At 34.2% G+C, this 20,306-nt stretch overlaps 5 protein-coding genes across 11 annotated transcripts; 1 reads left to right on the top strand and 4 right to left on the bottom strand.

The window, feature by feature from the left end:
- Nucleotides 1-84: 84 nt before the first annotated feature.
- On the bottom strand, nt 85-6,068 carry LOC122569453. Of its 4 annotated transcripts, none has more exons than XM_043730521.1 (13): nt 5,999-6,068; nt 4,627-5,741; nt 3,753-4,090; nt 3,475-3,647; nt 3,212-3,314; nt 2,480-3,092; nt 1,843-2,266; nt 1,674-1,766; nt 1,308-1,580; nt 1,011-1,130; nt 653-754; nt 440-570; nt 85-319 (listed from the first exon to the last, which is right to left on the bottom strand). In XM_043730521.1, exons 2-13 carry the CDS (start codon nt 4,899-4,901, stop codon nt 88-90), a joined length of 2,877 nt encoding a protein of 958 aa, XP_043586456.1. In that variant the 5' UTR covers nt 4,902-5,741; nt 5,999-6,068; the 3' UTR covers nt 85-87. The 4 variants fall into 4 exon arrangements, with proteins under 4 accessions (XP_043586456.1, XP_043586457.1, XP_043586455.1 ...); XM_043730522.1 differs by lacking the exon at nt 5,999-6,068 and having other exon boundaries at nt 2,480-2,727; nt 2,800-3,092; nt 4,627-5,710; XM_043730520.1 differs by lacking the exon at nt 5,999-6,068 and having other exon boundaries at nt 4,627-4,941; nt 5,249-5,710.
- Nucleotides 5,860-8,696, bottom strand: LOC122569463. 4 transcript variants are annotated; one of them, XR_006317471.1, is made up of 5 exons: nt 7,847-8,696; nt 6,990-7,622; nt 6,704-6,811; nt 6,403-6,595; nt 5,860-6,345 (listed from the first exon to the last, which is right to left on the bottom strand). XR_006317471.1 is itself a non-coding variant. In XM_043730545.1 (5 exons), exons 1-5 carry the CDS (start codon nt 8,093-8,095, stop codon nt 6,286-6,288), a joined length of 1,203 nt encoding a protein of 400 aa, XP_043586480.1. In that variant the 5' UTR covers nt 8,096-8,696; the 3' UTR covers nt 5,860-6,285. The 4 variants fall into 4 exon arrangements, 3 of the variants coding, with proteins under 3 accessions (XP_043586480.1, XP_043586482.1, XP_043586481.1); XM_043730545.1 differs by having other exon boundaries at nt 6,403-6,555; XM_043730547.1 differs by lacking the exon at nt 7,847-8,696 and having other exon boundaries at nt 6,403-6,555; nt 6,990-7,261; nt 7,336-7,465.
- A 142-nt stretch (nt 8,697-8,838) lies between these two features.
- Nucleotides 8,839-11,266, bottom strand: LOC122569465 (beta-parvin). Its single transcript, XM_043730548.1, has 6 exons — nt 11,132-11,266; nt 10,312-10,495; nt 9,837-10,100; nt 9,360-9,754; nt 9,046-9,289; nt 8,839-8,963 (listed from the first exon to the last, which is right to left on the bottom strand). Exons 2-6 carry the CDS (start codon nt 10,436-10,438, stop codon nt 8,887-8,889), a joined length of 1,107 nt encoding a protein of 368 aa, XP_043586483.1. The 5' UTR covers nt 10,439-10,495; nt 11,132-11,266; the 3' UTR covers nt 8,839-8,886.
- Nucleotides 11,132-12,446, top strand: LOC122569466 (28S ribosomal protein S35, mitochondrial). The gene is made up of 3 exons (XM_043730549.1): nt 11,132-11,313; nt 11,435-12,060; nt 12,144-12,446. Exons 1-3 carry the CDS (start codon nt 11,211-11,213, stop codon nt 12,414-12,416), a joined length of 1,002 nt encoding a protein of 333 aa, XP_043586484.1. The 5' UTR covers nt 11,132-11,210; the 3' UTR covers nt 12,417-12,446.
- Nucleotides 12,447-12,591: 145 nt separating this feature from the next.
- Nucleotides 12,592-16,332, bottom strand: LOC122569454 (kinesin-like protein KIF18A). The gene is made up of 2 exons (XM_043730524.1): nt 13,716-16,332; nt 12,592-13,496 (listed from the first exon to the last, which is right to left on the bottom strand). The coding sequence occupies exons 1-2, from the start codon at nt 16,328-16,330 to the stop codon at nt 13,460-13,462; spliced, it is 2,652 nt and encodes an 883-aa protein (XP_043586459.1). The 5' UTR covers nt 16,331-16,332; the 3' UTR covers nt 12,592-13,459.
- Between the last annotated feature and the right edge of the window lie 3,974 nt (nt 16,333-20,306).

The raw sequence follows: 20,306 nt of genomic DNA, 5'->3' as shown, positions 1-20,306 counted from the left end.
TAGCTAGAAATTCGAAAAAAAGGTCGGGAACGATATATCTTCGAGCGAACAACGTCTCGAACATCTGCAAGCGTCCCGGTAATTATTTTAAACGATATCAAAGAGCGAGCTGTATACATTGGATGGTGATCCGACAGGATGTAATAGACGGGACGTCTTCCTCGATGCCCAGTATCGGTGGCCTGTCTTTGATCGCGTTTGCTTCTTCACTTCCTCGTAATTCTCGCTATCGATGGAATCCTCCAAACGAATAAGACGCGCCGCTCTAGCAACAATCGGTGACCTCAAAATCGACGAAGTAGCATGGCTCCATTCCTCGCTATATGTCGATAAGTATAAAACAATTTAATGAGAATGACGAAAGCATTTAGGTGATTCACGAAAAGGAAAAGAAATCGATTCAAAGAAGAAGAAATCGAATTAACGAGATGAGAATTACCGGGGCAGAGATTCGATGTTGAGCGAATTGGTCAATGTGGACGAAGATCTCTTTTGCTTCGGCTCTGTATGCAACGTGGACGCTTTGAATTCGGATCGCGGTGAAAAGATCGAGCGTATCGCTTCTAATTCCTGGACGTTTCAAAATAGCGATCATATGTATCGTAATGTAAAATTGCAAGTATTTATATTAATACTTATAATAGTTACCTACCTTTTTCCGTGACGAAGTTGCGTACAGAGGTGTGTTCGAAGGATTCACGTTATTCTTTTGCTTTCGCCACGTTTTAACGTCCAACTTTGCATTTTCGAACACCTGTAGATATATGGACGTACAATATCGGTTACAGCATCGGCCAACGATAAAATCAGGATGTGAAATTGCGTATTAAGCAAAAAGAGTCAACGGAAGATGAGTAGCTGTACATTTAAATAAATTGAGCATATTGAAAAATTGAAATTTCGTCTTCTACCAATACGCGATTAATACTGCAAACTCGCGCGTGGTTGAAACGCGAACGTAAACGTTTCTGTTTCTATCCATCATCGTGGATGGAGCATGCTTTCTCTACCTGCAATCCAGTCGCTTCCTCCCAACTGGCGCATCGTTTGTGCCGTGGACAAACCTGATTTTCTTGTACGCTTTTCGATAATGAGGAGTACGTATGTGCCATTATACGCTCGATCTCCACCTACAAGAAGAGAAACCAAAAGCGCGTGAAGTATTCTTCCAATTCAAATGTTAAGAAGTTCATACGCATAGTTCATTGTATACGTATATTTCTTGCAATAGAGATTCTCGAAATGAAAAGGAAGATATAATAAGATAGAATAATCGAGTTAAAAATATTTAAAAAGGTGAAACCGACCTTGACACGCTTTGCTCGTTTTTGTGCGCTTGTTTGCAAGGATTGTCGAATCGACTGATCGATGACGGACTCCTGTTTCGATCGCTGTTGCGCTTTCGGATCACCGAACAAACCCTTCGATTCTGCTACTTTGATCATAAACAGCGAGTCGAATTGCACCATTTCTTTACGTTTTATTACCACGAGAAAGCATCCTGGATTTAACATATCACTAACGTTCTCTCCGTAAATATCGTCGATGCTGCTCACTTCGAAGAGATCGCTGTCTGGGATCTTATATTTTAAGAAAAATCTTTTAACGAGCTTATGAAAGAAAGCGCGGATAGAACCTATCGTACTGCTATATTACATCAAGGTAAACCTTACGGTAATGTTCGCAGACAGTGTCGAGGCATGATCGTCTTTTCGCAATTCCTCATCCATCTTGACCGATTTCGATGATTCCTTCGGCGCTTTCCTCTGCGATAAATAACAAAGCACGTTATAACCGATACGAACTAGCGAGCTGGAAGCAATGAATTTATGGATATTTTACCGGATGTTCGCGAATGTACTTCTCCATGGCCATCCTATTAACGCAGTCTACCACCTGCCGAACCATCTCCGTTGTCTCTGAGGGTAAAATCGTGTGCACTTCGTATACGACAAATTGTACATTCGGCCTGGTCAAAGTATATTTCAAAGTGGACATTTGATCGGTCAAAAAAGTACGCCACTGTTCATGATCGTTATAATTCTTTTCGTCTTCGCAATTGTTATCTTGTCGTTCGTAGTTGTCATCAATGTCGTCGTGAAGGCTGTTAGTGTAGCCATCCGTTAACGATTCGAGAAGACCCACGTCTCCACCTCGTGCCACTGCAAGATCGACGATATCTCTGACCCCCGTGTAGGTACACGATGGCACCGCTAACACTACGGTGGCCCTCTCTGATTCGCTCGTCGTCAAATGAGACGCGTACCTAACGAAATATAAGTCACTCGTGTCTTAAAATGTTTCATTTAACAGATCCAATGCGAAGTTTTATACGTCGACGAAACGCGTGTATTTGAGTCACGTCCGCACTGAACGAGTTAATCGAAAATATCGAGTCTACGAATCAATAAAAAGATACTTTTAATAAAACTCAATAAAATAAATACTCATACTCAATAAAAAGAAATTGAAAAGATACTTTTCGGAGAAGACGCGACACCGTTGCAAGGTGATGCCGAGGTTTTTCAGGTAGGTCTCGTACTCGCAACGACGATCGCCAGCTCCAAAGGCCAGGAGTTTACCAGCGTGCTCGATATCGGCCAAAAGCCCAGCCAGATATCCAGTGTGTCGAGGCGCAAGGGAATGCGTTAAAATGACCGGGCCGTAGACTCGACCAACGCGAATCGCCTGTACCAACGCTGCTGCGCCAATACACAATGATCTTTCCTGTTCGTTCGAACGAACCATCGTTAAAGTTAAAGTATGTTCTTGGTTTTCTCTGATTTCTCGGCTACCTACCAGAAATACGAAACGGTGATCACGAACGATACTGGAAACAGCCAGCGTTTCCCGCATGCTTTCGTGTAAATGAACCATCTTCGGGCAAATTGGATCGAACGCATACTCATTCTCTTCAAGTTCTACCTTCGCTCCTTTGCTTTCGCAATGCGTCAATTTCAGTTTCGACATTTCCTCGAGGAATTTTGTCTTGTTGACGATTTTCATGCTGTTTATCCATCCGGAAGCGATCCTAGCTTGTACACCCCAAGCGACGCCTTCGATGACGCGCAATCGGCTCGGCAACAATTCATCTTTCAGATTTGGAATATAACAGCAATAATAAATACATACGTAGACGCCGTTTTCTTTAGCTAGATACTCATTGTCAGTCTCTACCAAAGTTCTATCACGTCGGAGGAAAAATATTCACCAAGGTTGAGGGCAGAGCCGCGGATCCGTAGCCTGGAAATACTTGCCGCGAGACGAGTCTTTACATTCAGAAGAGCGTTCTCGACATCCGCTAAGCCAGCAGCCTGATACGTACAATTTCAAGGTGTCGAATACATTTTCAATACACGCGTACATATGCAGGGATGGAAATCGGTAACAGAGAGACAAGTAGAATAAAGGGTGAAAAAAGCGCGGGAGAATGAAACGAAGCAAAAGGAGAAAAAAGGAAAGAAGAAATCCTACCTCAAAGATCTTCTCGCGTTCTTCGAAATTGGCGATCTCGAACTGTGGCTTCGCAAATTTTCTTCCTTGTAAATCGTACAGCAATAACCAAACGATCTTTTCTCGATCCTTGATCGCGTTGTTGTGCTGCCAAAATCCTATATCCTCCAAGGCACGAACGAATATCTTTTTGTCTAAATTATACGAAAGAACAGAAAATTATGGAATGCGACGAGAAGAATATTCGAACGTGAAATTCGTAATCGGATGAGAACGCGTGGACTCGTTCCTCGACTTACATCTGAGAACGTCGTAGACAAGTCCAAATACACGACGCATCTCGGCCTCGTCCGAGTACATAGGAGAAGGCTGAACCTTCCGAAGAACTTTCGCGGCTAACAGAATATCGTTAACGCGCCAACCTGGTTGAACGCATGTTTCTATCATCGAACCACTGATCCTATCGACGCTCATCAACGATCCTCCCTTCGATTCTTCGCTTCCATATTTTCTAGGCTTAACCATTGTCAAACTGTGTCCATGCTTCTTTGGCTCCCATTCCCAATCGTTCTTCTTTCGATTCCTTTCCGCTTCCAACTTCGTTTCCACTTCCGTCCCCAATCTGGTTTCCTCGACCCTTCGGTTTCATTACTACTTATGTATACAGCACTCCCTTATTGTCATCGAATTAGGTTCACGACGGGGTTTCGCGAAACGCGTTTTACTTACTTCTCCATTATTTGTAGTTTTCGTTTGTTTGTACTTTTGTACAAAGATCAAAACGTACTATCGACATGGTCCGATTAATTCGAATCTCTCTACAGTTTCAGCCATACGGAACGAACATGAGCGTGTCAAGATTAATGATTAAAAAGGAAAATCAAGTCGTATGCGCACAGTCCAAAATTAAATCGACAAAATATAGAAACAGATCGATCGATATTGGACGAATTCAGGTTGGAAAAGAAAAGCGACATTCGTATCGTTATTTGAATTTGCAAAACGCAGGTTACGTATCTAAGGCCATAAAATAATTAGCAAACTATTTATAAGTAGAAGCAACCTCTTCGAGTAGGAGTAACTGATCGATGTGCACGCGTTTTTGACGATCCTTTCCAAGTGAAATCTCATTCATAAACTCATCGTTTACGGCCGTAAAAATCGGTTCATTACCTTCTTTTTACAAAATCGACGTCGTATTCTCTTTGCAGTTCGACCAGTCGATAATAGACTCGGTAACGCCAGTCTTCGTTGCTCGGCAAAATCAGGTCTTCTAAGTTTTCGTTAAATTCATCGTTGCGAAGTTGACTGTAATTTTCTTTCCAACTTGCCAATAAGATACGAAAGATCTTAGAGCATTCCTCGAACATGTTCCTTTTGCGAGAACAGACGTTTAGCTTTAAACAACCTTCTAATTTCGCATCTTTATCGTCCTCTTTATTATTCATACTGTACGAGTCTCTCGTCTTCGTTAGAAACGATCTTTTCCTTTTAACGAGAAAATGTAAACGATGGAAATTAATTTACTTTTTTATGCGAAATATCCGTACTTTCTTAAGTCTCCGCAGTCTCAAACTATAATACTTAGAAGTAAAAGGTAAATATGTAATATGTGACGAATCAAAAAGAGGACCAAGAGTTTAGAGGGAAAAGATGTAGAAATAGTTAGCAGAGAGGGAGAAGGAATAATAATGACGATTGTAAAAGAGAATAAAATATACATAAAGTAATATAACGCAATTGAGAGATTGAAAAATAGAAATAAAGATAATAATAATAACGTCAATTAACTTACCGAAAGATGGAAAAAATATAAAGCGAAAAAGAGCAGAAAACGCAGGTTAGGCGTAGAACGAGAGATATGGTATGGCGGGCACGCGGTCGAATACCACAAGCCTTAAAGAGGAGAACAAAGAAAATGCAAGAACGTCCCGCGCCGCAACGTCGCGTGATTCGGTAATATCTTTCTCGATATCGCGTCTATCAGTTTACACGAGTATAAACGAAAATCGCAATTCGCAATGAGCCGATCACGATAAGTCGACCTCCTCGGCAATTCTTCTCAGCCTGTTTCGTGTCTCTTCCGTGCATCACCCCATTTATTCCTTACATTCTCTATCAAATACCCATGTATACTTAGATATATACTATATACGTGTATATACATATATGTATGTAGATAACCGAATGGATAACTGGAGCGTCGCACAACATGTCACAAGCAGACCAATAAATGTCAAAACGGTACGTACTTGTTGGTACGAACTTGAACCTATCCTTGCAGATTTCTAGAACGATAATCATAAAGGTTGTTAAATTTGTTAAACATTATGAAAAGAGAGAAAGAAAAAGCGGAGAAGGAGGAAAGGAAGATAGCAAGAAAGAAAGAAAGCAAGCAACGAAATGGACGGAAGAAAATATTTTTACTTATTATCTTAACCCATTTAGAATATAAAAAATGGATTAGGTTTGATTGTAAACTTTCAAAGAATAGACTACAAACTTGAAATATATTTGTAATACGTATTATCTTGCTTTTATTTACCATCTACCAAGAAAGAAGAGAAAAAACAGCGTTGACTTGGTACCATGCTGTTGCTCTACCTATGATTAGGCAAATACACAATTTGTACAAATCATTTTGCAGCTTGAGGATCATCGAAAACTGCATTTTACAAAGCTATTATGCTTGAAGATCATCGAAAACTGTATTTTACAAAGCTATTATGCTTTTTCTTTTTGATGTCTTTTTCCCCTATTATTATCATCGTAATCATCATTATTAGGTACTCTTACTATCGTAATACTATATCAGTACCAGTTTCATTTATATTATTTATCCTTATCAATGGTTTCTAACAAGAAATAGTAGGATACTGCGGTATTCAAAACCTGGAAATATACACGAGACAGGTGTATTGAAAATGATTAAATCGAAAGATAGATTACCTTAACAAAAAGATCCAATGAAACTTGCATCAAGTCACACGCTTTCAGAACGATTGATCTCTGTGCTAATATCAGCGTAAAGCCTTTTGCGAAACTAGTATCCTTGTGTTTGTACCAATCGCTAAAATAAACCTTGTGACGAAAACGATCGCTCTACGAAAGAAACGAAGATTAAGGGAGGCTGATTGCAAGTCTACGTATAATATAATTGATTATCCATTCGTTCGGTTGTTCGCTAGTTTAAAAAACAATTTGAGATCACGATAACTCGAGACGACAACAAGTAAGTACATCTGCGAACCTCAATAAGAATTACGTCTGCAGGCCAGGCGTACAGGAACGTTTGTAATAATTTCATAAAAATGAAAACAATACATATTATGATTTTACCGATGATTTGTCCTCTGACCTGTCAAACAACCAACCCGTTAAGTAATCGTTTTAGATATTATAGATATTTACGCATGCATAGAAGCAACGCCGAATGAAAATCAATAGAATCTCAAATTTAACTGAGTTTAAATGTGTAAATAGTAAACAGATGTTGTGTAAAGTATTTTCTCAATTATCTTTATCGGCACTCTCACCTGCAAAACCTGAAATATTAAAGTACATAGACTCATTGCGCTCGTTATTGTCGTTAATAGTATGACGGGTCCGTAAGCTTCTTGAACAATGTCTCGACATTTCAGTAACAGAGCGTGCTTGTTGACGCATTCTTGAAAGATCCGTTTACGATTCTCCTCATACTCTTTATTCGCCTTATTCTTCTCGTCAGTTGAAAATCTCATCTCGAACTCAAAACCCAACAAACGTAACATTACCGATATACGAAATAAGCAAAAGCTGAAAAATCCATCTACACCGGTAGATACAGAGATTACATTCCAAACAATATTCAAATCAAAGAGATAATGCAATTTCCAGACTAACATTGAATCGATCGTCCAAGGATAACTTGCAGGAAAGGGTAAAGGATATTGTAGATTTGTTGTATTGTTCGCGTCGTAAAGTATTCTCGTAATCAACGGTTTAAATGCGTATATAGTGCTGTTGATTGTCATTAACGTAAACTGTAGATAAATCAATCGATAAAACGTTCGAACCCAGGAAAAAGCTATTGATCTTATATCTGTTTCGCTTAGTGCTTGTTCCAACATAGAACTGAGTATATCATTTGCTTGTTGCAGTTTATTTTGATAGATGAAAAAGCAGCAAGCCTAAAAAAGCAAAAGGTATCCTTTTGTAAAATGTCGATAAAAAGTTTCGATCGTTCATGTTTCAATTACATAAATTGAATCTTGAATATCTTTGTTTGCCTACGACTCGGATTCGTTGAATTTGAAAGTAGGATACGTATAACACATTTAAATGTTAGAAGTGTCAATTCGATTATATGAGTGAAATGGATTCTTTTAAAATATATGTAGATAAACTTACAAACCTTCATAGTTGTATTCAATATGGCACAGAAGAGGGAAAACGAAGCGGTAAGCAAAGCGATATTCTGAACATTCTGTGAGCAAAAATTTCCTACGGCACAGAGTGAAATGATAGAGGAAAATATCGACCAAATTGATATGCACCGATAAAATGCATCCCGCTCCTTCGTAATCGGACACATCCCACTAAGGAGGAGAAAACGTTTTACGAAACTAGCATACTTTCGATATATTTTTAGTTCTTTCGACATCGTTGAAATTGCGACGGCAATTCTACCTGAATCAATGCATAAGCATCATTCCCAAGACAAGTTACATCTGAATAACGATCGATCGATACATATTACGCTGTTCTGCTTTGCCATTATATATCAATCGACCGCTTGATAACAATGAATAATTTATTTTCTTAAGTTGGTAAATTGCTTGAAATTGATCAGCAATGTTAAATATTTTATCCAACAGTTTATGCGCTTGTTCTTTTGCATCCTCTGTCGCGTAAAGCATAGCTAAATTAAACGTTACGAAAGCAATTTTGAAAATGTGCATTGAAACTTGTAAAATTTCTAAGAATCATCTCCTTGTACGAGCATTAATAATAATGAAAAGGAAAGAAAAAGAATTTAAAATTCGTACTAGGCGCCGATGAAAACAATTTATCAGGGATAAAGAACTATCAGGGATGAAAAATATCAGATAGATTTAAAAAGTAAAATTTTTATATTTCTTAGAATCTTCATAAGAATGTATAAAATTCGTACAACTATATTTAACTTGAATAAATTTGAATAATAACATAAGGATTATAATTTTGAAGAAATATTAGATTTTAAAGACATGACAATATCCTTTCTATTTTGCTTCTACTACATCTATTATTCCTCACTTTTTTTATCCGTTGTCAAAAGTACATTGCTCGCGTACCAATTATGAAAACCATATTCTTTGGTTAGTAACATTAGTAACATTAGTAACACTAATTAACTCTCATTAATTTGTTCAAATCTTATTATATTTATCCTTCTTTAAATTTTTTATTAATTTAATTCATGCTTTTATATTTTGTGAATAAATTGTACAATACTCGTAAAGTTGATTTTAGATCCAAATTTACAATATCTGCAAACAAAATATAATGTCACCAGTCACATTCATTTAGTTCCGATATTTCATAAGTATTGCAGTTAAGAACAATACCAACCTTCTGGGCGAGCCTTGGGTTTTGGTAGACCAATATCTTGCATAATATCAAATGCAAATGAAACGTTATGTACCTTATGATCATGTGTTTTAGGTGTCAAATGAAAACTACCTAAAGGTACGAAAAAACCTTCGAGAAGTCCAAGTAGAAGAGTTAAAAAAACACCATCATGAAATTGCGTATCTAAATCTGTCACCTCCAAATGAACTTTACTCAAGTGTTTATTGACGAAAGAAATCAACGACTAGAAAATAAAACTATGTATTGCATTGTAGAGAGCATATAATTTTTTATAACTCAAACGAACAACATACCTTTTTAACTACAGCTAATTTATCAGCTGGATGATCGAAAAGACTATCGAAAGCGTCTCGTTCGCAACGCATTCCCAAATCATCGTACGTCGATGTAATTTCTTCTCTAACCGTTCTGTGTATTAGCTGGCCATCCTTTTTACGCACAACGACAACCTGAGCAGCTACTCTTTCTGGCAATCTAACAGGCGCTCGGAATTGCCTTGCCAAACCAACCAATAAATGTAAAATGGCAACAATGTTTTTCGAATGAACAGATTCTACGTTCCATTTGTAAGGAGGATGGCGTCCTAATACTTGATTAGCAGCTGACAACACAACTGCTAATTTCTGTTTCTGACCTTCTTCTGATTGAGTCACTTCAGGAACATCTAACTTCTTTCCCGTCAACTTTTCTAAAATTAATAAAAAAAATATGCCTACTTAGACTCCATGTATTAGAAGAATTCTACTCAATTTCGCTATTATATAACATACCCAATAGTTTCTGTAGTACCTGTCCATCATACAAATCCTCTGCAATATCTTTAACAATAATCCGTTGGTCAGCTAATTCATCGTTGATCCATTCAATCAAGACAAATATTAATTCTTTAAGTTTAGAATCTTCCAAAGACCTAGGCTCTATCATTGACCGTTCCTCGTTTTCATCTAACGCATATTCTTCTGGTGGCATCTCTGGATTGGCTGCAAATCCTGGTGAATCAATTGCATATTTCCCTTCCTCCTGTACCTCTTGCACTATATCAAACAAATTCAAAATAAATATAAACAGTAATTTTAAGAAAAAACATTTAAAAAATACAAATCGGACATCGACATTATCAACAATATCATTTTTTAAAGTTTGAAGCTACTCGTACCATATAAGGAAATACATCCCGTAAATTCTCGTAAAAGAAGCATAAGCAAAGTTAACTTGTCACAACGTAATGTAAACGCAGTGTGATACCTTCTTTGATACGCTTTTTTCGACCCAAGGTCCCAATCTTATCCCAGAAACTTTCTTCTTTTTCATCCTTCCTCGTCGAAATAGGAGGTCGTGGAGATTTTGGACGTGGAGACGACATATTCAACATCAACGTTCATCAAAAATAATCCGAAGGATGAAGGATGTCATCTCTCGAAATACCAACCTTTAACCACATTTACAAACATCGATTGTATATGCATACGTTATATTATATGTATATGTACTTCAGATCTTTTTTGAGCGCCTATGTTGAAACGAACTTTGCAAATATCAGTTTTTAAGTACATTTACTTCTTTTATCGTTGCTTAGATTACATAGATTCATAATTACCAATTTTTGTAATCTTTAATTATTTTACACACATCCTTAAAATTGAAACTATTTCGAAAAACATGCTAACATCTTAATTCATAGAAATCATATAGTACCATCTATTGTAGCATATACATATATTTCAATCGCGGTTTTCTTTAGAAATGTTTTAATTCATTTAAAATATGTCATACTTTCTCGGATATTCTTCAGAACTTCAGATCATATAAAAAAAGAGATATATGTAAAGATTATATGTAAACAAAGGAAGATTATTTGTTACAGAGTAGATTATCATTCACACAAAAATGTCGTTTACATTTACTTAAACGGATTTTGTATCTGATGTTAAATAAAAAAATAAATAAAATTAAAGTTCTATCTAATTATGTATTATATTATAACAACATTCGTTATACAGTTAAGAAAAATATGCACATGCGTATATATGTATATACAGAATTGGTCCGTTTACGAATTACTTACTTAGATAGGTCTCTTCGCTGTGTAAATCGTAAAACGTAATTTAAGGTTATTAACAAAGTATCGAGAAATAATTGTTAAAATGTTATCGCTAATAAGACGTTATGAAACCCAAAATATTATAACGTCATTAAAAATCATGAAACTTTCGTTATCATCTTCTGCGAGCATCGATGATGATATAGGTATTATAACGTTCTTCTAACCAAACTTCCTATTAAATATAATTTTTTACAAAAGCATAAACATATTTTTATTATGTAATGCTCGTGCGTATTTTTAATTTATATATACTTTCTGTCAAAGAATTTCGGGTATTGAGAATACTACCAAGTGAAAAGAAAGCTACAAACAAAAAGTTAGAAACAAACACAATTGTGGATATATTAACTAAAACTAGAAGTAAAGTATCAGCTAATCAAGATTGGCAGACAACTTGGCCTGCTGCGCGAACATTTCATCCTGATATCGTACCATTTCCTTTACTACAAGGATATAAAAATAAGAAAGGTATACATCCTAACAAATATGCAAATGCAGAGTTATTGAAAATTCCAAACTTCTTACATCTTACTCCACCTGTTATTAAAAAACATTGCGAAGCATTAAAAAAATTTTGTACGAGATGGCCAGAAGAATTGGAAACAGATGAAGCATGTGTAAAATACTTTCCTGTTGAAATAATTACATCTGATTATTGTTATTCTTCTCCTACAATAAGAGAACCTCTTGCTAGAATAGTTAATTTGAGAGTAAGACTATCCTCTTTGCATTTAGATGCTCATGCTAAAGATAAATTACTTAGGTTAGTGGGTGATAGGTATAATCCTAACACAGATATAATAACAATAACTGCAGACAGATGTCCAAGTAGAAAACAGAATTTAGATTATGTAAAGTACCTACTAACTGCATTGTTTCATATATCTTGGGTAAGTCATTTTTTATTAATTATATCAATTTTCTGATAAATATAGCATACAAGCAAAGCAAATCAAACAAGAATTATTTTTAGCGTTTTGAACCATGGGAAACAGAAAAATCTGAAGTAGATATGGAATATTATGACTGGGATAAAAGTAAAAGCAGAAAATCTTTAACGTCCTTGTATAGTTGGCCAAAAATGCCAACTGATCCCAACTATGAATACATCCCACATGCAACAGAATATAAAATTGCAGTTTCTGATTTAATAAATAAAGGAGAAGATCAATTTTCAATCAATAAATACAGACAAGCTGTTAAAAATGTGTTAAACCTAAAGTCTTATGATTTTAAAAATAAGTAAAGAAAAGTAAAGAATAAATAAATAAAAATATTGAGTTTGTAATGTTTGTCATTCCTAGTTTAACTGTATTAACTGTTATGGAACATTCATGTAAAAAAAAAAAACATAAAACTGTGATAATGTGATATAATGTAATTGAAAAGGTAAGTTTTTATAAAAAAATTAGAGGATTATGGAAGTAGTTGTACAATAATTTTTTATTTCGACAAAATTGTTTACCATCGGACACTGACTATGAAGACATATCGTTATGCGCTATACCATATATTTGGAATACAGGTCGCATTATGCAATGCAAAAAAGAAGAAAATAAATTTAGGATGTTTACAAATAACAACCTAAAATTTAAGTTCAATTTCGTTTATTTTATTTAAATTAAAAATACTTTTGCATCTTTGATAACTTAAAAAGCAATTAAGTTCATAAATTACAGCATATTTCATTTCTGACCTATGATAGTCATGTATTAAACATACCACAACTAAGAGGCAAACAATTTTCATTTGTAATATTCATCGATGTAACCATACATTCTTATCCAACAATGTTCCGCAAATTAGTTTTTCTCCTGCAGGTGTTTCTGATTATTGCACCACAATATGAAACATGAAGTAAATGCTACCTTATAACATAAATGTAAATTGATGTTATTTTACTTTCTTGTGTTCTTTTTTCAATATTCGGTCTATAAATGATGATTTATTAAAATATCATTAAAAAGCAATATAAATCCACAAATACTTTTACTAAACGAATACAATTGGAAGATACATTCGCACCTTTATAACATTGCATAATTTTATATAATTTCAATTTTATAACTAACATCTTCAAGATTTTATAATTATTATTTTTCTTATTACAATGTCATTTTTGTGCTTATTATAATGTTACTTTATACTATAAATTTTTTGTACTTATATGTCACTAAAAATATAAAATATTTAGTCAGACTCCATCTATCGTCTTTCCGGTTCCAATATAAAAAATTACATATACATTTGTTTGTTATTAAATTAATTTTCACATTATTACTGTTGCTATCATGGAATTTGTGATGAAGGTAGAACTGGACAGAATCTGCAACAATGTCATAATTTTTATTCCAAATGAAAAATATTGAATTACTTGTAAAAATTTGGAAATTTATCTCTTTTAACAATGTCAAAAATTTTTTGTTTTAATAATTTAGGACCATTGTCATTATAGTTTAATATACTAATTTAGTAAGGCTTACCGAGTCTTTTTTGTTAAACAATGCCAATAATTGTATTGCAATTTATTAAAACCTACACTTACTTTTGTCTTTCTTTCAGTTTTTGATAGGGATGTGTTGACATTAATCTTTTCCTTTCTTTTTCCCTTACTGCTTTCAATCCTCTATTTGATGTATTTATATCAAAATTTTCTTTCTTGAGTTTATCTGCTTTTAACTTATTTAATATGGTTATACTTTTAGCGCTCATTGTTACATGTGGCTTTTGCATATATTTTTTATTTTCTTTATCTTTGATGCCTATTGTACAGATTGTAATATCCTTATGTTTTGGGGATATCTTCCTTGCTTGTTTGATAGGAGTCTTTGTTACATTCATATTATTTTTATCTGAAAGGACACGCTTTTTACCTTTTTCTTGTATACAATTTACATTTTGTCCTTCTTCTGTACTTTCCTTTATTACTTTCATATCAGTATTACAATCCATGGTTGATTCTTCTTGCAATGTGATAGTTACATTCTGTGTATCAAACACTTCTTTTTCAGAACAAGATGTATTGAAAGTTGCATCCAATGCATCTTGATCATTTAGAGGTTGTAATACATATATAGGTATCTTACTATTAAGGGGATCCATTAAATGGGGTACACTAAGGCACGTCAAGTTATAAAAGCACTCCTCATGTTTAGTTGTTTCCATATCTGACCATTTTATATTTCTTACTCCTTCCAATAATTTGATCAGCTGTTTAAATTCTTCCTTCATTGTATCTGTCATGGTTCCATATCCTCTCATCATGTTATAATAATTTTGTAATGTTGTACTCATCATTTTAATCATTGAATAATGAGACTCTATTTCACATTGTTGAAGATTACTTACTTTCTTTGCATGTTCACACTGTTGTTGTAATCTAGAATTTTCTATTTCACTAGTTTGTAGTGCAAACATATCTTCTAATTTTGCAAGTTTCTTTAACTTTGCTTCCGCATACAGTTTTTGTATTTCTGTTTCTACTGAACACAGTTCCTCCCATGCTGCTTCCATCTGTATTTTTAAAGAATCTCTTTGTCGTTCAAAGTAATGCAGCGATTTATTAACTCTTGATTTACCACTTGCATTTTGTTCTTCAAGTGTCAAAGTATCAACAGCTGCTGTTAGATTATGCAATCTTTCATCTGCTGCTTTCTTATATTGAATTCTACAGCATAATATCTTGTCTGCGCTTTCTAATGAAAGGACTTTTTCATTCAGAATTTTCTTTTTTTGAAGTAATTCAATTAATTTATTGCTATCAGTTAGTGCAGCTTTATTATCTATTTCCTCATTAATGTTATTACCTTGACCTTGTGGTAATACATGCAGCGAACTATTTTCAAATGCTAATAACTTTTGTTTTAGATAATTTATTTCTTTCTTTTGTTCTTCAACCATTTTTATATATGCAGTTACATGCATTTCACAGGATATAATATTTTTCTTTATATGAGTTTTGATCTTCTTTGCTCTATTTGCATATCTCAATGTATTGTATGTATCCTCATAACTAAAGCTAGAAGGTGCTATGTTAGCTATCATAACTGTCTGACAATTTCCACCTAATGAGTCTTTTAAGAGACGAGTCAATTTAGAATCTCTGTATGTTATATGTTTTGCACCATCTGCTAACTTATTAATGCAGTTGCCTAGAGCCAATAAAGATTTATTAATATTTGCACCTTCTTTAAACCTTGCCCCTTTACAACCTGTAGCAGAAGCTCTTTCAGAACCAGCTAAATCAATCATAGACAATTTAACTTGTCGTACTTGACCATCCATTTTGTTGGTGATATTAATATAAACTTGAAAAACAGCGTGACTTCTACTACTTTCCTCATTTGCATCAGTAGGATGTTGAGTGCGATTTTTATTGCCTTTCGCTAAAAGTGTCAATAATTCTTCGGCATTCTGAATAGCAATTATTTTAAGACCAGCAACGACTACTCCATATCTACCATCATCTCTTAAATGCAAAGGACCGGATTTATGTAAAAGATCTTGCACATTTTCATTATAAATTTCTAAATACGTTACACCTAAATTAAATTCACGTTGATCACTCTGCTGTTCTATTTGAGAAAATAATTCTGCGACTGTCCTGTATGTGATACCAGGATCATTGCTACTACCAAGCATAGTATGAGTTTTTCCAGCACCAGTTGCTCCATATGCAAATACAGAACAATTATAACCATCCAAAAGATTGCATATCAAATCTTTTGTACTTCCCTCAAAGACATCACTGTTATTCGACGTCATGTCAAATATTTTGTCAAAAATGAATTGCAGTTCTTTATTTTGTTTCTTAAGCAAATCACGACCTTTCTGAGCAACACCATGATAAAAAAATGGATTCTCCTCTTCTTTAGGATCGAAAATTAGCATTTTATCATCAACGATCTTCAAAACAGTTTTACAATTGCCCTGCTGTTCGTGCTCATTTTGCGGTCGTATTCTTACGATTACTTTAATACTCGTCTGCGAACTAGATTCAGGTTGTATCGATAAACTTGGGCTTCCACTTGTGCTTGGCTTTATTGAATTGTTTGAAATTCGTTTCTTTGGCAACTTTTTAACTTTGTTTGGCGAAAATGCTTTCGCCAAATCTCTTTTATTATACACCATAGTAAACTTTACTAATTTACATACGAACATGCATTACTGGCCGTTGAATGTAAACTAAGTTTTCAAATTTAAACTTCTACATCCTGAACTCTTCAAATACAGTTTTGACAATAGTAAACACATTTATAGTGACATTTTAGGGAATTTTTCCAAACAGAAATTCAACTTTGAGTTTGTTTTATTTTTCTTTCAGTATTACTTATATTACTGCAATTCATTATATTACTGATGATATCATCGAATAATGAGATCAAAATCGAATAATAATTATTTTGATTTTTGTCCACTTCATGTCACATTATGGGCCGTGCTGAAATCTGCCAATCAAACGTGCCCGAAAATTGAGTCATGAAAAAGCAACATGGAAGGTAACTAAGTTTTCGTTGTTCAAACAGGGACAAATAGAGTGTCTCTGGCTCTGTCTGATACATTCAGTACATATTATGCATGGACAGAACGATACTTCTTATCTACTATGTCGATTTTTCACGACTCAATTATCGGACGGTTTTTCTATGCTTTCGGTATATTAGTGTTAAGACCTATTTATGTGGCTGTGTTCAGTATATTAATATTAATTTCCCATAAATATCTATGTATCTATATTAATATTACACCAAAAAAAAAAAATTCAACTTTGAATTGTTATGTTACGTTTGCGGTTTTGGGGAAAAATGGTGAGTGAGTTGAAGCGTGGAGTTGAACCGCCCTGCTCGCCGGAGTGCGCGAAAATTGAAAAAACTTTTATTTTAAAGCTAAGATTTATTCTGAAGTTAGCTTGTCAAGAATACAAGAAAATTATCTCTCAAAAATAGATAAAATTGATCTGCTCAAAAAAACTCATCTTCGGTCACAATTTCGACGCCTGTCCACTCTTCTCTATTCTTGGATTTCCTTCCTTGCTTACCCTGATGGGTGAAATTGCGCGCCGTTCCTCGAAGTACTATCTTTGAGATTCATCCGCTCTTGAGTCCATGAACATGGAAGACTTAGAAAAGTTTACATGAATTGGTAAAGGAAAAAGATCTCGAGAAAATCTAGATTCTTCCAAAGATTCCAGGTGACTTGTCCCACAGCTGCTAATTCGATACGGCCCTTAACGGAACGTTACTTGATGCAGTGCTTTCTGTCTATGTGCTATTATTCCATTTGTATTATATATGTTTTGTAACGAAAAATACTAAAAAGTGTAAAATTTGTTAAACTAATAATTAAAACTTGTACGTTAAACTAATTGTAAATTGTCTAAGAAAGAGAAGTTGTTTACTATACATATATGTGATAGATGCTAATGATAATTCCCGTCTTACAGAAAATAAAATTGTATTTGGTGAATTAATTTTACATAAATATATTTCAGGAAAACCATTGTTGTAAAAAAATTAAATATATTGCTTATGCTTTCATTGTTGTTCATGCACAGTACCATTTGTACATATAATATGCACCACTTAACTACACGAAAGATACATATATACGTTTCTTATTCTACCCAAAACATTATCTTGTTTATAAACTACAATCGTTCAGTTATTCTATAGTTTCAATTTTTATTCTCTTTGGCAATGCTGAAAATATATTTGTCCTATTGTTAAATTCATAAGATTAACTGCTATTATTAAATTAACCGTTTTAGCGCCACGCAGCGCGATCGCGTTGTTTGCGTACTGTGGTGAAATGTCTCGCGATGTTTGGTCACGATCGTCAATTCGCAACACGCTCGGTTCCGAATGTAGCTCGTTACGAGTCATATCAGAGTTTTCTCTTACTTTAATTACTTTTAATTATTTTTTTTTTTCAAATAATTGTAAACCACCTGCATAAATAAGCTGTTTTTGTTGAATTTCCTTTTATTTACATATACTTCTGCATAGTACAAATATGTTGCCAACATTTTTGAAAATATAAAGAAAACAATATAATATTTTATTTATAATAGATATAAAACTAGATTACTAATGTTAATTGTCATGTTTAGAAGTAAGTCTTTTATTTAGTTCACCCATTGCCCTTGTTTCTTTATATATTTTTATGCTTTTAGGACGATAAATGAAAAAAATAAACAATATATATTAAATCAAAACACAAAGGTGTAAATACACAAAGACATTAAAATTATAGTCATGGTTTTACAAGATCATGACATTCATTATTTTTAAAACAGACATGTTTATGAAGACATAATAGACGAAGCCCTTTTTTGCACTGCGCACAAATTAAATTCGATCGTTTTATACCGTTAATTTTAGTGCTACAAACTACGCACTGTCTTAAATATCTGCCTGGTAGTTTCATCAAGCCAAATATTCTGTCATTATCACTTACCATATATTGTTTTTTGACTTGCATCCATTCATGCTCTATTTCAGATATAATACTTGATGTAAATTCCAATCGAGTCATTGGCTTCTTTTTGCTAACTTCCTTATAAAATAGATAGGAATTTAATACTATACGGGCAATGATGTGAAACGTAATTTTTTTCCAATATTTTACCGTGCGGCGTTCATCAAGATAGACGTATAACATTTTGTCCGATTTGTCAACTCCCCTCATATAACTATTATAACCGTCAACCATGCATGGTTTTACTCTACTTCTTTCGTTTCCATTTCGTTTTTTAATTACAATGGTATTGTCATTTGAAGCATGCGTCGAAATTAATTTGGATACTCTATTCGCGTGTTCAACTATTGGCATAAATTTTAGGCATGGGTCGTACTTTTCATGACCTGGTGGGAAACATTCTTTATTATCAACTAAGTGAAAGCATTGATAAATAAGCTGGAATCTATTTCGCGAAAACATTTTTGAAAACCAGGGTATGCTCCTTGAATTTTCAGTCCAATAAGAACATATTGTTGGTCGTCTCGTTATCCTCATTTCCAATAAAACTGCTATAAACGCCTTTATTTCGAGCAAAGTAACTGGTTTCCATGGTTTCATTCGAGATCCTTGGGTGATTTCACATGATTTTATTAGTTATTCGGCGTACTGATTCGTTTCGCGAACCATTAATATTAGCAGGAATGAATCGATGAACAAATTAAAATAATCGATAGGTTTAGATTCGTTAGTTAGCGATGACTGTGGCCCAGTGCTTTCAGTAAAGGAAAATAAATTCTCTTGTTCACCTATATCATTAATAGAAGTACTTGCAGATGTAGCAGAACAGATAAAATTGCATGGAATACTATCTTCGCTACTAGATGTATCAAAAATGTCTATTCTCCTTCTTTTTGAAACTGGAACGATCTTACTACTGCTATCGTCAGATTCAGAAGTTGAATTAGGTCTCCAACTTGACTTCGTTCTTTTCTTTTTCGTATCCATTGCTCTACAAGGGATACACGAATAATAAATAATCAAATTAACATTAAACCTACCAGCGCCGGTTAAATTGACCGCTCTCGAACTTCTAGACAAATTTAACCATATTTAAACGTTATCATATCGCTTCATAATTTCTGACTTTTCCTAAAACATGCGTACAATATATTTTTCAGTATTTACTTTTAGTTTGCTCTTTTATTTTCTAAGAAAAATTTGTATCCTGCCTTGCCTACCGCAAACGGCCGACAAAATATTTTAGTTATTCTTAAAATAAATGCAATCAGTACAAAGAAAAGGCTATCTCAAAATCAGATGACAAACAAAATCAGTATTAACAAATAATAATAGCTGTTACACCCGTAATCTTGTCATAAAACATAATCGCATCCCTCGACCAAGATGACCACCAATTGTCAAGACATATCAACTCAGGCCCATAATAATCTTAAGGAACCGCCATAAAATTTAGCATTTTTTACAGTCCATTGTTATAAATATTTTAAAAGTCGAGAACTTTCTTAGGGTTATTGTTCATTGCGATAAAACAAGGGAAAAAGCAGGTTTTTCTCAACTCCACCCTCGAGTAACCGTTGGTGGAGAACGGCCAATATTCATCAATATTTTCGTATAAATATCGCCGTCACAGACCACATTCTTACTTGCTATCGTCCTT

This window comes from Bombus pyrosoma, linkage group LG7 (genome assembly GCF_014825855.1).
Source record: "Bombus pyrosoma isolate SC7728 linkage group LG7, ASM1482585v1, whole genome shotgun sequence".
In the NCBI taxonomy this organism is placed as follows: domain Eukaryota; kingdom Metazoa; phylum Arthropoda; class Insecta; order Hymenoptera; family Apidae; genus Bombus; species Bombus pyrosoma.
This window is presented reverse-complemented; position numbering and strand designations above follow the sequence as displayed.